Source organism: Lynx rufus, unplaced genomic scaffold (genome assembly GCF_022079265.1).
Source record: "Lynx rufus isolate CCGP_SWC_20201006 ecotype Redwood Valley unplaced genomic scaffold, mLynRuf1.p SCAF_5, whole genome shotgun sequence".
In the NCBI taxonomy this organism is placed as follows: Eukaryota; Metazoa; Chordata; class Mammalia; order Carnivora; family Felidae; genus Lynx; species Lynx rufus.
Window position 1 is genome coordinate 64,380,111 of NW_025814867.1, and position 12,168 is coordinate 64,392,278.

The 12,168-nt window shown below is 40.4% G+C and overlaps 1 protein-coding gene across 5 annotated transcripts in view; it reads right to left on the reverse strand.

The window, feature by feature from the left end:
• PLD1 (phospholipase D1) overlaps nucleotides 1–12,168 on the reverse strand; it is a 203,859-nt gene that overhangs the window by 104,656 nt on the left and 87,035 nt on the right. For all 5 annotated transcript variants that reach the window (XM_047098660.1, XM_047098658.1, XM_047098661.1 and 2 more), the window contains 2 exons: nucleotides 8,845–8,903; nucleotides 7,284–7,376 (listed from right to left, as the gene is read on the reverse strand). In XM_047098660.1, coding sequence (XP_046954616.1) covers nucleotides 7,284–7,376; nucleotides 8,845–8,903 — 152 coding nt within the window. The remainder of the gene's footprint in view (nucleotides 1–7,283; nucleotides 7,377–8,844; nucleotides 8,904–12,168) is intronic.

Consider the following 12,168-nt stretch of genomic DNA (forward strand, 5'->3'; position numbering starts at 1 on the left):
GTAAGGAGGAGGGAGTCCTTAGTTCTCAGAGAAAGGGCTAGAGGCACTCTCCCAAAGACGTGGATCGCAGCAAGGCCAGAAAGGATCCTATTAAATAAAGCCCAAAGCAGGGTGGCAAGGTGTGCATCCCACACTGAGGGAAGAGTTGGAAAAGGCACTGAGGTGTGGAAATGCAGCACGTGTTGGAAGAGAGTTTGGTGAGGCCAGGGTCTCGGAGGATAGTAAAGAAAAATGGGCAAATGAGTGGAGAAAGGGGAAAATGGACAAAGGCCATATTGAGGAGGGTCTGATGGAAATGCTCAGGAGGCTGATTTTATATCATTGAACCAGTGTTTCCTAAACCTGCTTTGCCATCAGAGTATCTGGAGATGTTTGTTCAAAAAAATAATAGATTCCCAAGCCCCACCACAGATCCATTAAAAAGGCCTAACAATCTGTGTTTAAAAAAAGAAAAAAAAACAAGAAACAAAAAACAAACAAAAAAAACCAGACCACCAGGGTTCTTATTAAATAAGAGAATCCTCATGCCCAGGCAAGAAATAGGATGATAATATCATTATAACTATGTTTCAGAAAGAAAGGTATGAAGGATAAAGAGAGATGTAATGTGCAGGTTAGCAAGCTACTAGAATAACATAAAATAATTCTTCTTCTACTTGGCTGTGAATATGCATCACGTGGGTATCCTGTTAAAATGCAGATTCTGTGGCTACAAATTCTTTGTCTTATCAAAATGACAAGAAATAACAAGTGTTGGTGAGGATGTGGAGAAAAGGGACCCCTGGAGCACTACTAATGGGACTGTAAATTGGTGCAGCCACTCTGGAAAACGGTATGGAGATTCCTCTAAAAAATAAAAACAGAAATACCAAATGATCCAGCATTTCCACTTCTTGGTATTTGCCTGAAGAAAACAAAAACACTAATTCGAAAAGATGTCTGCACCCCAAGTTTACTGCAGCATTATTTACAATAGCTGAGATATGGAAGGAACTTAAGTGTCTATCAATGAAAGAATAAAGAAAACGTGGTGGACTATTATTACTCAGCCATAAAAAAGGGATCCTGCAATTTGCGACAACATGGATGGAACTAGAGAGGATATTACACTAAGTGGTAGAAGTCAGAGAAAGACAAATACCATATGATTTCACTTATATGTGAAATCTAAAAAAACCCAAACAATCAAAATAGAAATAGACTCATAAATACAGAGAACAAGCTGTTAGTTACCAGAGCAAGGAGGGGTGGAAGGACACGCAAAATAGGTGAAGGGGATTAAGAGGTACAAACTTCAAGTTATAAAATAAATAAGTCATAGGGATGCAAAATACAGCATGAGGCATATAGTCAATAATATTGTAATAACTTTGCATGGTGACAGATGGCAACTATATGGGGTGCCTGGGTGGCTCGGTCAGTTAAGCATCCGACACTTGATTTCGGTTCAGGTCATGATCTCACAATCTGTGAAATTGAGCCCCACACTGGGCTCTGCGCTGACAGCACAGAGCCTGCTTGGATTCTCTCTCTCCCTCTCTCTCTGTCCCTCTCCTACTCACATTGTCTCTGTCTCTCTCAAAATAAATAAATAAACTTTAAATAAAGTGAATGCAAATGGCAACTGTGTCACACTGCGTACACCACCATATAATCACGTTTACTTGCAATTGTATACTGATCAAATAAATCAGTTCATAACTGCATAAAATATCAATGGGCATATTATACCAAACATTAGACAAAGTAAAGCACATTATGGAACAGGAAAGGCCAGAACACTGGAACACAGGTTAAACAATGCTGTAAATCTATAATAAATTGTTACTGAACTTGCTAACCACATTACGATTTAGTGGCTTTATAATTTGGGATTCAATACAGACAAATCTACATTAGTCTCCACGTAGTTTCATTTCATTCATTTGTGTTTTAATATAGGCTGACTCCTACCCAATAAAAGTGGGTGGGATGGATCTTGGATAATGTACAGTAAAGGGCATACGTGTGACATGGTTAAAAAAAGGAAAAGCATCAAGGTCACAGAAAGCAAATACCGAACCACAACATCAACATTATTATGGTGATGGCATGCCAGGGTGGGTCTGAGCTTCCCGGTTTTTCTTACCCAGTGAATAAATTAAAGAAATAAAAAAGTATCCCTCAAAAATTAAATTCCAAAGAAGTTTCTCATGTGGGACCTAAGAGAAGGCAACTGAATAGTATAATGGATAACGTTTTCAATAACTGTCAGCAAATGCAGAAATTATACACTTTATAAGAATTCTCATAGCACTGCTCAATAAAAATGCCCAGGCCATGATATAAACAAGGACTCAGTGGTTCTGAGGGCCTGAGTTATGAGTGCAGACATGTAGCTTGCCTGTCGATAAAACTCGGTTAGCGATAAAAGAGAGTGAATGGATCACATATCTGTTAAAGTTCCTTCTTTAAAGGCAGTCCCTTGTCCTGGCTCGACTCGTGGTACAAGTTAGTGGGCACATGGCACGCCACAGGCCCACGGGACTGCTGTGCTATGCTGATGACTGGGAAGGAGCCACAAAGGTTTTGAACCCCTCGGCTGTCAGGTTTGCCAATCTGAGAAGAAAGACCCCGCAGCAGACCCGTGAACCTGTCTACCTGGAAGTCCAGGATACGCAAATGGCATCAGAGCTGGCGCTCGCCAGAGCTCCACGCCACAGACAACAGTGTGGGATGGCGATGGGATGACCCCTATCCAGGTGTACCAGCTCCCATGGTCGGCATGACAAAACACATCTCAGAAATGCTTCTGGGAGCAGAGGCTGGTGGCACAACCACCAGGGCAAAGGTTGCAAAACACGTCCATAGGAACAGGCCACCAGGTACCACTGTGCAGATGTAGCCTGCACCAGGATACCCCGGGCAGGGGGGCTCCGAGGTCGGCTGTGTCTTCCTGCAGAAATGGGTACTTTTCTTTAATTTGCAGAGGCTCTGTACAGGCTGTAAACAGCGTTCCTCAGCAATGGCAATGACAGCTGGTGGACTGCAGGGCCAGAGCCCTGGTCAGCACTGGGGGTGCCACACGTTTGCAGGCATCCTACGTGCATTCCTGCCCTACCCCTCCAAGAGGCGGCAGCCTGGAAATAGAGAACTGCGTAGCAGTGACAGCTGGATTTTGAACGTTGAGTGCAAAAGATAATAATTTCTATTCTGGTAACAAATTCTCTTTAATAGTCATTAGATATCAGGGTAAATTGACTCCTGGCCTTTATATAAAGCTCTTCTTAATTATGCCATTCATTAAAACTCTCCTGATTTCTTTCCTTTCTCTTTCGTCAACCGATTTTTTTCCTCAATAGGAGGATATGCAGCAAGAAAGGAGATCGTCAGTCAGCCTTTGGGAGTCCGATCCCAGCTCCCTGGGCTCTGATCCCAGCTCTGCCACCCGCCTGACTGTGTGAACTTGGGTAACTGAGCCTGAGGTCTAAATCCATACAATGGGGATAACAGCAGTGCGCAGCTCAGACACGTTTGTGAGAAGTAACAGATGATTCACCTACGTAGCTCAGCACCGTGCCTCCCACCAGTAAATATGCACTTTTACAAACATTCTTGTTCCAAAGTAGGTGAGATCATAGTCTGTTCTAACAAGATGCCTCCTGCCTGGGCCACTACTTGCTGGGGCTTTAAAATGTGGCCAAACCACAGGAACCAGCCATGACCTTCTCAGACTCACCTTCTACCGTTCCCTCCCACCTCCTAGGTCTGGCTGTTCCTCAGACTTACCAAGGTTATTCTTTGGGCCTTCTACATTTGTTATCCCTCTGCCTACATATGATTTCTTCTAGATCCTCCGATGGGCAGTCCTTTCCTGTTACTCAACTCCCTGCTTCAACATTTCTCCACAGGGAGACCTTCCCAAGCTACTCAATCTTAAAAAGCTGTCCCCGACCCAGCCCAGCCCACCCCAGTCCACTGCTCCATCATGTTTAGCTTCCTCCTAACACTTACCTCAAATTATTTCTCTGCTTCGTTAGTGTCTGTTGAATTCTTGGTATAGCTCAAAGTTCAGCAAAATAAGTCCTACATTTATTTCTTAAAATCTATACCTCTCCCTCTCTTCAGACATTATTTGAGATAAGATTCTCATCTACTCCACTACCAGATGATGAGGAGTTGCTCCCTAGATAAGCTGTTAAAGTAGATGTTTTAAATTGTGGGAAGAAATGTTTGCCCTGTTTGTCTTTCTTTCTTTTTCTTTTTACTTGTCCCTGAGAGAAGGTCGTCGTGAGACTTGATTGCAAGTTTAATTGCCCGGTTTGCTTTATCTGGTTTGTCAAATAGCATAAATGATAAAGTGGTCAGAATGCTTTTTATGGGTCTAAATATAAAAAAGAGCAAGTTATGAGCGCATCATCCTTAAAAGTAACTCCTATTTAGATACCAATAGCTTCTACCATGAGAAAATGTCTCAACTAATTTTGTCAGCTCTATCTTATCATTTTATTTGGTACTGATATTTTATATCCCACAAATGTGATTCAGGAAATACTTATTAATGGGGGAACCAAGGCTTCAATCTTCATGGAAAGATTTACACAATTTTAAAATGATGACACATTTCCTTCCAGGGTGGATCATATCTCTTTAGATTGGATTAAATCAGGCTTCAACCAAGACAAAGTTTAAGATGTAAGGGAGGTGTATTCTTTTACATAATCAAGTCTGGCCCCCATCTTTTCTGGCTGCCCTTTCTCATGGAGGTGACAACTCCAACAGCAGTTCCTTGACATCTGGAACTAAAGTCACCCTCTCCCATCCTCAAGTCTGTCACCATCCCGTTGCCTTTGTTTTCCTTCAAAGCTCCGGCCCCCTGCTGCACAGATACTGTTTACACGGCCTGTCCACTTTGTCACTGCCTTCACTGCTCCTCTGGTAATGCTCTGTGGGGGCATGCTCTCTTACAAGAGCTAGAGCACATCCGGCCAACATTAGGCACTCACTAAATGACCGCATGGACCAGACCAAGGCTTCTATTTCCTGAGTAGATCTCTCAGGTTGGGCTGGCCCATGAGTCCACTCTGAGAAAAGGATGTGAGTAAAAGTGGTTTATAAAAGGGGCATCTTAGGGAGTTGTTAGGAGCCCTGGCATGGAAGGACGGGAAGGTAGAGCAAGAAAGGAGCCATCAAGGATGTGTCGTGTTTTGTTGTGTCTGCATGCACTTTACTGTGGGCAGCTGGGCTGCAAACCTGCCAGGGGACTCCGGAGACAGTGCAGGGCTTGCTGCAGTGTCACGCCACCAGAGGGGGGAGGGGACCGGACTCCTGCCAGCTCTTGGCTAACGGCGGCTTCTGGGGGCTGTGAACGCTTCCACTCTGCTCTGCACGCAGACCCTAACTGCCCGGAGTGTCTTCAAAGATTCCCAAGGGCTTGCCCTCTGCAACCTTGAGGTTGGCCCCAGCCAAAGCTGGTGAGCGGGAGGACTGCTCAGGAGGAATCTGTACCAGGGCCCCCTACTGGGCGATTATGCAAGTTACAGCAGTTTATTTGAAAACAAGTGTTTTCTAGTATATTACTTCCTTTTTTATTTTAGTATAATCGTTTAGTCAGAACATAGGAATCTTCCATTTTTATCTAGTCTAATCTCCTGATCTTTCCCTTATAACTTCTTCCATCCTTTCAAAATTGAGAAAATCAGAGCCTGACTTAGCAGTATTTTTTGTTGGTAGTGTAAATATGTATAAAAGTAAATCTTAGGGTTTATATATTTTTAATATACACTTAGCTCAATTTCATAATTACACATGATCTTTTTCAAAATTGGGGAAATAATATATAGTTCTTAATATTTTTCCAAAACTCCAGTAAATTATTATTGTAACCAGTAACTATTGTCTATTATATCCAAAACATTGTGATAAATGCTTTGAGAACACAAAGCAGAATCAGATGAGAATACTGACCCACAGGAGTCTTTGGTTGGGTAGGGTATGAATTAAAGTTCTCTGTCTATATCACACTTACCATAATACACATCCTCACAAATGTAGATCTAAAATGATCATCCCTGAAGTCTGACCAATTTTTCTTTTCTTTTTTTAGTTTATTTTTTTAAGTGTACAGTTCAGTGGCTTTTTAGTATATTCATAAAGTTGTGCACCATCACCATTAATATCTAATTTCAGAATATTGTCACTCCCCCAAAAGAAACCCCATATCCATTAGCAGTCACTTTCTACTGTCCGTTCGTCCCAGCCCCTGGAAGCCACTCACAGACTCTATCTCTATAGATTTGTTTGTTCTGGACATTGCATATGAATGGAATCATACAATATGTGGCCTTTCGTGTCTGGCTTTCTTCACCTAGCATAATGTTTTCAAGATTCATTCATAATATAGCATGTATTAGTACTTCTCTTTTTTTCCACTAAAAATTTTTAGACATCTATTCACATACTTTAAAACCCTTTAAAATTGTATTTATTCACCAGTTTGTAATATATTCAAAAAAGTTGTACAACTATATATTTTCATCAACCCAGAAAGAAACCCCATATCCATTAATCTTCTTCACTCCTTTGTATGGCCACAAAATATTCCACTGTATGCATAAACCATGTTTTATTTAACCATACATCAGGTGATGGACATTTGGGTTGTCCCTACCTTTTGGCTCTTCTGAATAATGCTGCTATGAACATTCATCTGCAAGTTTTGATACAGACATATTTTTTTCAATGCTTTTGGGTAAATACCTAGAGTTACCATATGCCCCAGTAATCTCACTTCCTATGTTTAATATTTTGAGGAACTGCTGCACTGTTTTCTGCAGTGGCTGAACCATTTTATATTTCTACCAGCAACGTAGGAGTATTCCAATTTCCCTACATCTTTGTCAACACTTGTTCTTGTGCATCTTTCTCGTGAGAGCCATCCTTCTGGGAATGAAGTTGAACCTCGCTCTGGTTTTGATTTACATTCCCCTAAGGACTAGTGATGTTGAGATATCTACTTGTGCTCATTGGCCACTTGTATGTGTCCTTTGGCCGACCAGTTGTGGAGTTCTGTGGCCCACCAGGTCTTTATGTATATAATAAAGTTTGCACACTCTACCTACAAGTCCACGTTTGAGTTTTAATGGTTAAATGGATGCTGAAGACTGGAACGTAAAATAATTTAAAATTTGCTCTGCTGTGACTTTCAAAGGATATATAATTGATTCATAATTGAAAACTAGTAGGTGAAAACTTCCCAAATACCCAGTCTATTAAAACGAATACACAAAGCTGCCAAGTCCTACCTTTTTGACCAGCGGTAGCAGGCTCTTCCCTGACCACAGCAATTCAAGCCTGGTATTCTGTGTCCCCCAGATCTCTTCATTATCATACCTTCTCTGAAAGACACATCAAGTTAACCCGGCATCTTCAAATTTCCAACTCACACTTAGCTGATACAGCCCCGCAACTTGGGACTAAATAAACTGTTACATAACTTTCCTCCCCACCCTTTCCTCCCTCACTCTCAAATTGCTTAATGTCACATTCTCTAGTCTGGATATTCTAGCAGCTGATCTCTAAAAGCACCTGGTCGGATTGAGGCCAGCAACATTCTCTTACTCACACTGCAGACCTCAAGCATCCTTGCTTCTGGCTCCAAATGCTGACTGTACCCTCTAGTCATTGTGACAAGCTGAAAAAGACCCCAGATATTGCCAAATGCCTGCAAAGGAATGGTTCAGCTCACATTGAGACCACTGGAGGTGCTCGCCCACATGTTCCCAGGGATCTCTGCATCTTTTCACCTACAGTTCTAGGACCAAGTCATACCAAAGGAGTAGAGCACAGCTATGAGAGCTTTGGAAAGAGAAATATCTTGATTTTGAAAGATAGGACAAGAAATAATGATAATAATGGCTTGGGGCGTCTGGGTGGCTCAGAGGTTAAGCAACCAACTCTTGACTTCAGCTCAGGTCATGATCTCATGGTTCATGAGATCGAGCTCTGTGTGGGTGCCTGCACTGACAGCTCAGAGCCTGCTTAGGATGCTTTCTCTCCCTCTCTTTCTGTCCTCCCCCAGTTATGATCTCAATCTCTCTCTCTCTCAAAAATAAACAAACATTAAAAAAATACTAATGGCTTAATTAAAGAAAAAAATTAAAACAATTACTAACAATGCTCTTAACTCAAGAAGCTAAGTAGGCTCTATATAAATAACATCAAGCTCTCTCATTATGAAGGAAAATAATAAGTAAATTCCAATCTTGTTACCTAACAAATTTTACACAGTATTATTTTTAATCATGAAAATGAGTGAGAAATAGCTAACTTTTGTAACTTGTTAAAAGAAGGGATCTGGCATATTTGATTTTTTTTTTTTTCAATTCACATACATTATACTAGTTTCAGGTATACAACACATTGATTCAGTATGTGTATATATTGCAAAATGATCACCCCGGCAAGTCTAGTTAACCTCCATCACCACATGCAGTTCTACATTTTTTCCTTGTGATGAGGACTTTTAAGATCTGTTCTCTTGCCACTTTCCAATATACAATAGTGCATATTTATTTCTAATGCTTTCTCCCATATTTCATATTTGCCGCCTGTATTAAACATTCCTACTACTGGGCCAGAGGAAATCTGGGCTGTAATAAGAGAGTGGAGCAGTTGATTCCCTTGTTCAACATAGCAAGGTACCACTGTGTATAAATAGAGTCCCTGAGAGGCTCTGACTCTGTTGAGGAGAAAAGAAGGTAGCAGGAAAGCCAGGTAGGCTTTGTCACCATGGCACGCTGGCAAATCAAATGGTAATGCTTATCAACTTTCACACTTCTCTTTAAGATGCAACACGGAACTTACATGCCCTTTGGTCCCAAATCATGGATGAAAGACAGCTGGCTTATGTCAAGGAATTCTGTCTGAAAAGAGGCCAGAAATTCATACTTTAGAAAGTCAGAAGGAAAAAAGATAAACGTACACATTTGGAAAAAAAACATGCATTAGATACCGCTATGTGTAAACACATCTGGAGGACTACACAGAACAATGGCATTGCCCTGTTTTCGCCTCTGCGAGAGAACAGATCAGAAGTGTGTACATAATTCAAACACAACCTAGAAAGTGATGTCTGCTCTCACACGTAGAGACAGAATGTTCAAGAAAGTTGAGGAGAGAGGATTTACTCCCAAAACTCTTCTGTGTTTTCTTTGCTGGGGAAGGGGGACTGTGTCACATAGTGTGCACACAAATAATAGCGGTGTGTGAAGGCGGCAATGTTGGGGCCAGCTTCTGAAAGGTGGGCTAGACTTGGCATGTGGAGGTGGGAGATGAAGGGGGAAACAGAACAGGGAAGGTGTAAAGAGCTCTTGGGATGTACATTTGGGCTAGAGTGAGGAAGATGAAGATAGTTATGTGAAATTAAATGGCAGAGTAGGTTGAGGTGAGTTTGGGGAGGTCTTTGAACATCAGGAATACCAGAATATTTTAATACAAATTAAATAAAATGATTTTATGTAACAATAATATAAAAATAATTCTATTTTTATTGAGTAGCAAAGAAAGCAAATTTTAGGCCCATCTTTCCTATGCAAATTATAAGATAAAAACTACAAATATTATAATAATGACACCAATAGCTAACATTTACTAAGTACTTAATACCTATCTGTTGGCCCCCTACTAAGCATTTTTCACACACTGTCTCAAATCTCTCTGAAATAGGTGCTATTTTTCCCATTGTACAGAAGAGGAAACTGATGATTAGAACAGGAATAGGCAAACTTTCTCTGCAGAGTCAGACAAAAAATTTAGGCTTTGTGAATCATATACTTTAACTATTGTAGCATAAAAGCAGCCATAGACAATACATAAATGAATAAGCATGACTGCATTACATTAAAACTTAATTTATGCATACTAAAATACAAAATTTAATATAATTTTTATGTCACAAAATATTACTCTTTTTAAATTTTTTTCAAACATTTAAAATGTAAAAACTATTCTTAGCTCATGGACCATACAAAAACAGGCAGTGAGCTTGATTTGGTCCATGGGTCATAGTTTAAAAGCCCCGGGTGTAGAGGGGCACCTGGGTGGCTCAGTTGGTTGAGCATCCAACTCATGCTCATCCAACTCATGACTCAGGTCATGATCTCACAGTTCTTGAGTTCGAGCCCTGCATCAGGCTCTGTGCTAACAGCTCAGAACCTGGAGCCTGCTTCAGATTCTGTGTTTCCCTCTCTCTGCCCCTCTCACACTCACGCTCTGTCTCTCTCTCTCTCTCTCTCTCTCTCAAAAATAAACATTTTTTTTTTTTTTAGAAACCCCTAGTGTGGAGAAAGACATTAATTGTCCAGGGGCACCTGGGTGGCTCAGTAGGTTGGGTGTCTGACTTCAGCTCAGGTCATGGATCTCACAGTTTGTGAGATTGAGCCCCACATCAGGCACTCTGCTGTCAGCACAGAGCCCGTTTTGGATCTTCTGTCCCCTTCTCTCTCTGCCCCTTTTCTGCTTGTGCTCTATCTGTCTCAAAAAAAAATAAATAAACTTAAAAAAAAGAAGCTAAATAAAGTGTCCAATATCAATAATTAGCAAGGGATAGACTCAGAATTAGGTCAGACTAGTCAGTTTCCTCAAAACAAAGCTGCAAAAGCTGTAAGCCATTCCCCATGAGTGTTAGATGAAAATATGAAAGTGCAGAGGGGAAAACCAAGAACATTACGTGATTCTCAGCACACGCAGGAGTTTTATCTCATGTATTCCTTGCAACAACTAGAGTTACACATTATTTTGCTCCCAAATTACAGTATTTTCTTTAAAAGCAGCCACAGTAAGCCCAGATCTACCAGAGGTTGCAAACCATGCAGTAACAGCATTAACAGAAAATTCAAAGTCAAAAAAGATATGCTCCTGGGGTCAAGAAGCAGAGGGGAGACCAGACACGGAAAACACTCCATATCCACAAAGTTCTGTGGGAAGAACCACAACAATTACATGTCAAAGTAGTTATGGAGGAAAGGGGACTACTTCCTTGCTGATGTGACACTTCAGACGAAATGGCATTTGATCTAGGCTTGTAAACGGGATTAATAAAATGAAACATAACATTTTTCTTTAAAGTTTTGTATATGTGATGGAAAATAATCTAATATTAACCTTGGAAGAAAAAAACTACAAATCTTTCACAGCTGTCGGTCTTTATCCAATTGTTTCCATATCTTTCTTAGGGTTGTTTGAGGAAGTATTTAAAATTCAGAAAGACTGGGGCGCCTGGGTGGCTCAGTCGGTTAAGCGTCCGACTTCAGCTCAGGTCACGATCTCGCGATCCGTGAGTTCGAGCCCCGCGTCGGGCTCTGGGCTGATGGCTCAGAGCCTGGAGCCTGCTTCCGATTCTGTGTCTCCCTCTCTCTCTGCCCCTCCCCCGTTCGTGCTCTCTCTCTGTCTCAAAAATAAATAAAAAACGTTAAAAAAAATAAAAAATAAATAAAATAAAATAAAATTCAGAAAGACTTAGAAACCCCAAATCAAACATATCCTCAAATTAAATTTTTCACAAAGATTTTATATAAAGTCTTTATGTTTCATTTCTTATATACAAGATGGCGATTTGGTATCATATTTTTTTATCTGATTTGTGGAAATGCTTCAAATTAGAGAATGTAGTAATGCATGACTTATTAGAAGTGACATCACAGACTTTGAGCATGGAATCCAAACTGTTTCAAAACCCTAAACCACAACTTCTCATTTCATCTCTAGGGAGCAGAGAGAAAATATCAATCCTGGTTTATACTGGAAGAAACTATGACAGAGGTGTAACTAATTTATGCAAAGCTACAGAACAGATAAATGGTAGAACAGGAAATGAAAAGCAGAAATCAAGGAAACCATTTAACTAATACCTGGATAATTTCTTATTCATATAGCTCTTATCATAGGGTTGACACCGGAAGTATTCTTTGAAATAATTCCAAAATCATAACTTTAGAATATCATAATAAAACTGCTAAGTGTAAATTAAAAATATATGTATTAGTAATACAGAAAATGTAAAGTTGTGCACCAATATAAAATAAAAAATGATCTTCATCACTTTAGTTTCACTAGGGAGAGATTTCAAGAAAAAAAAACTAGCTCTATTATAGACAAAAAAAAAATCTCTGGCCATGTATGCTCTAATAT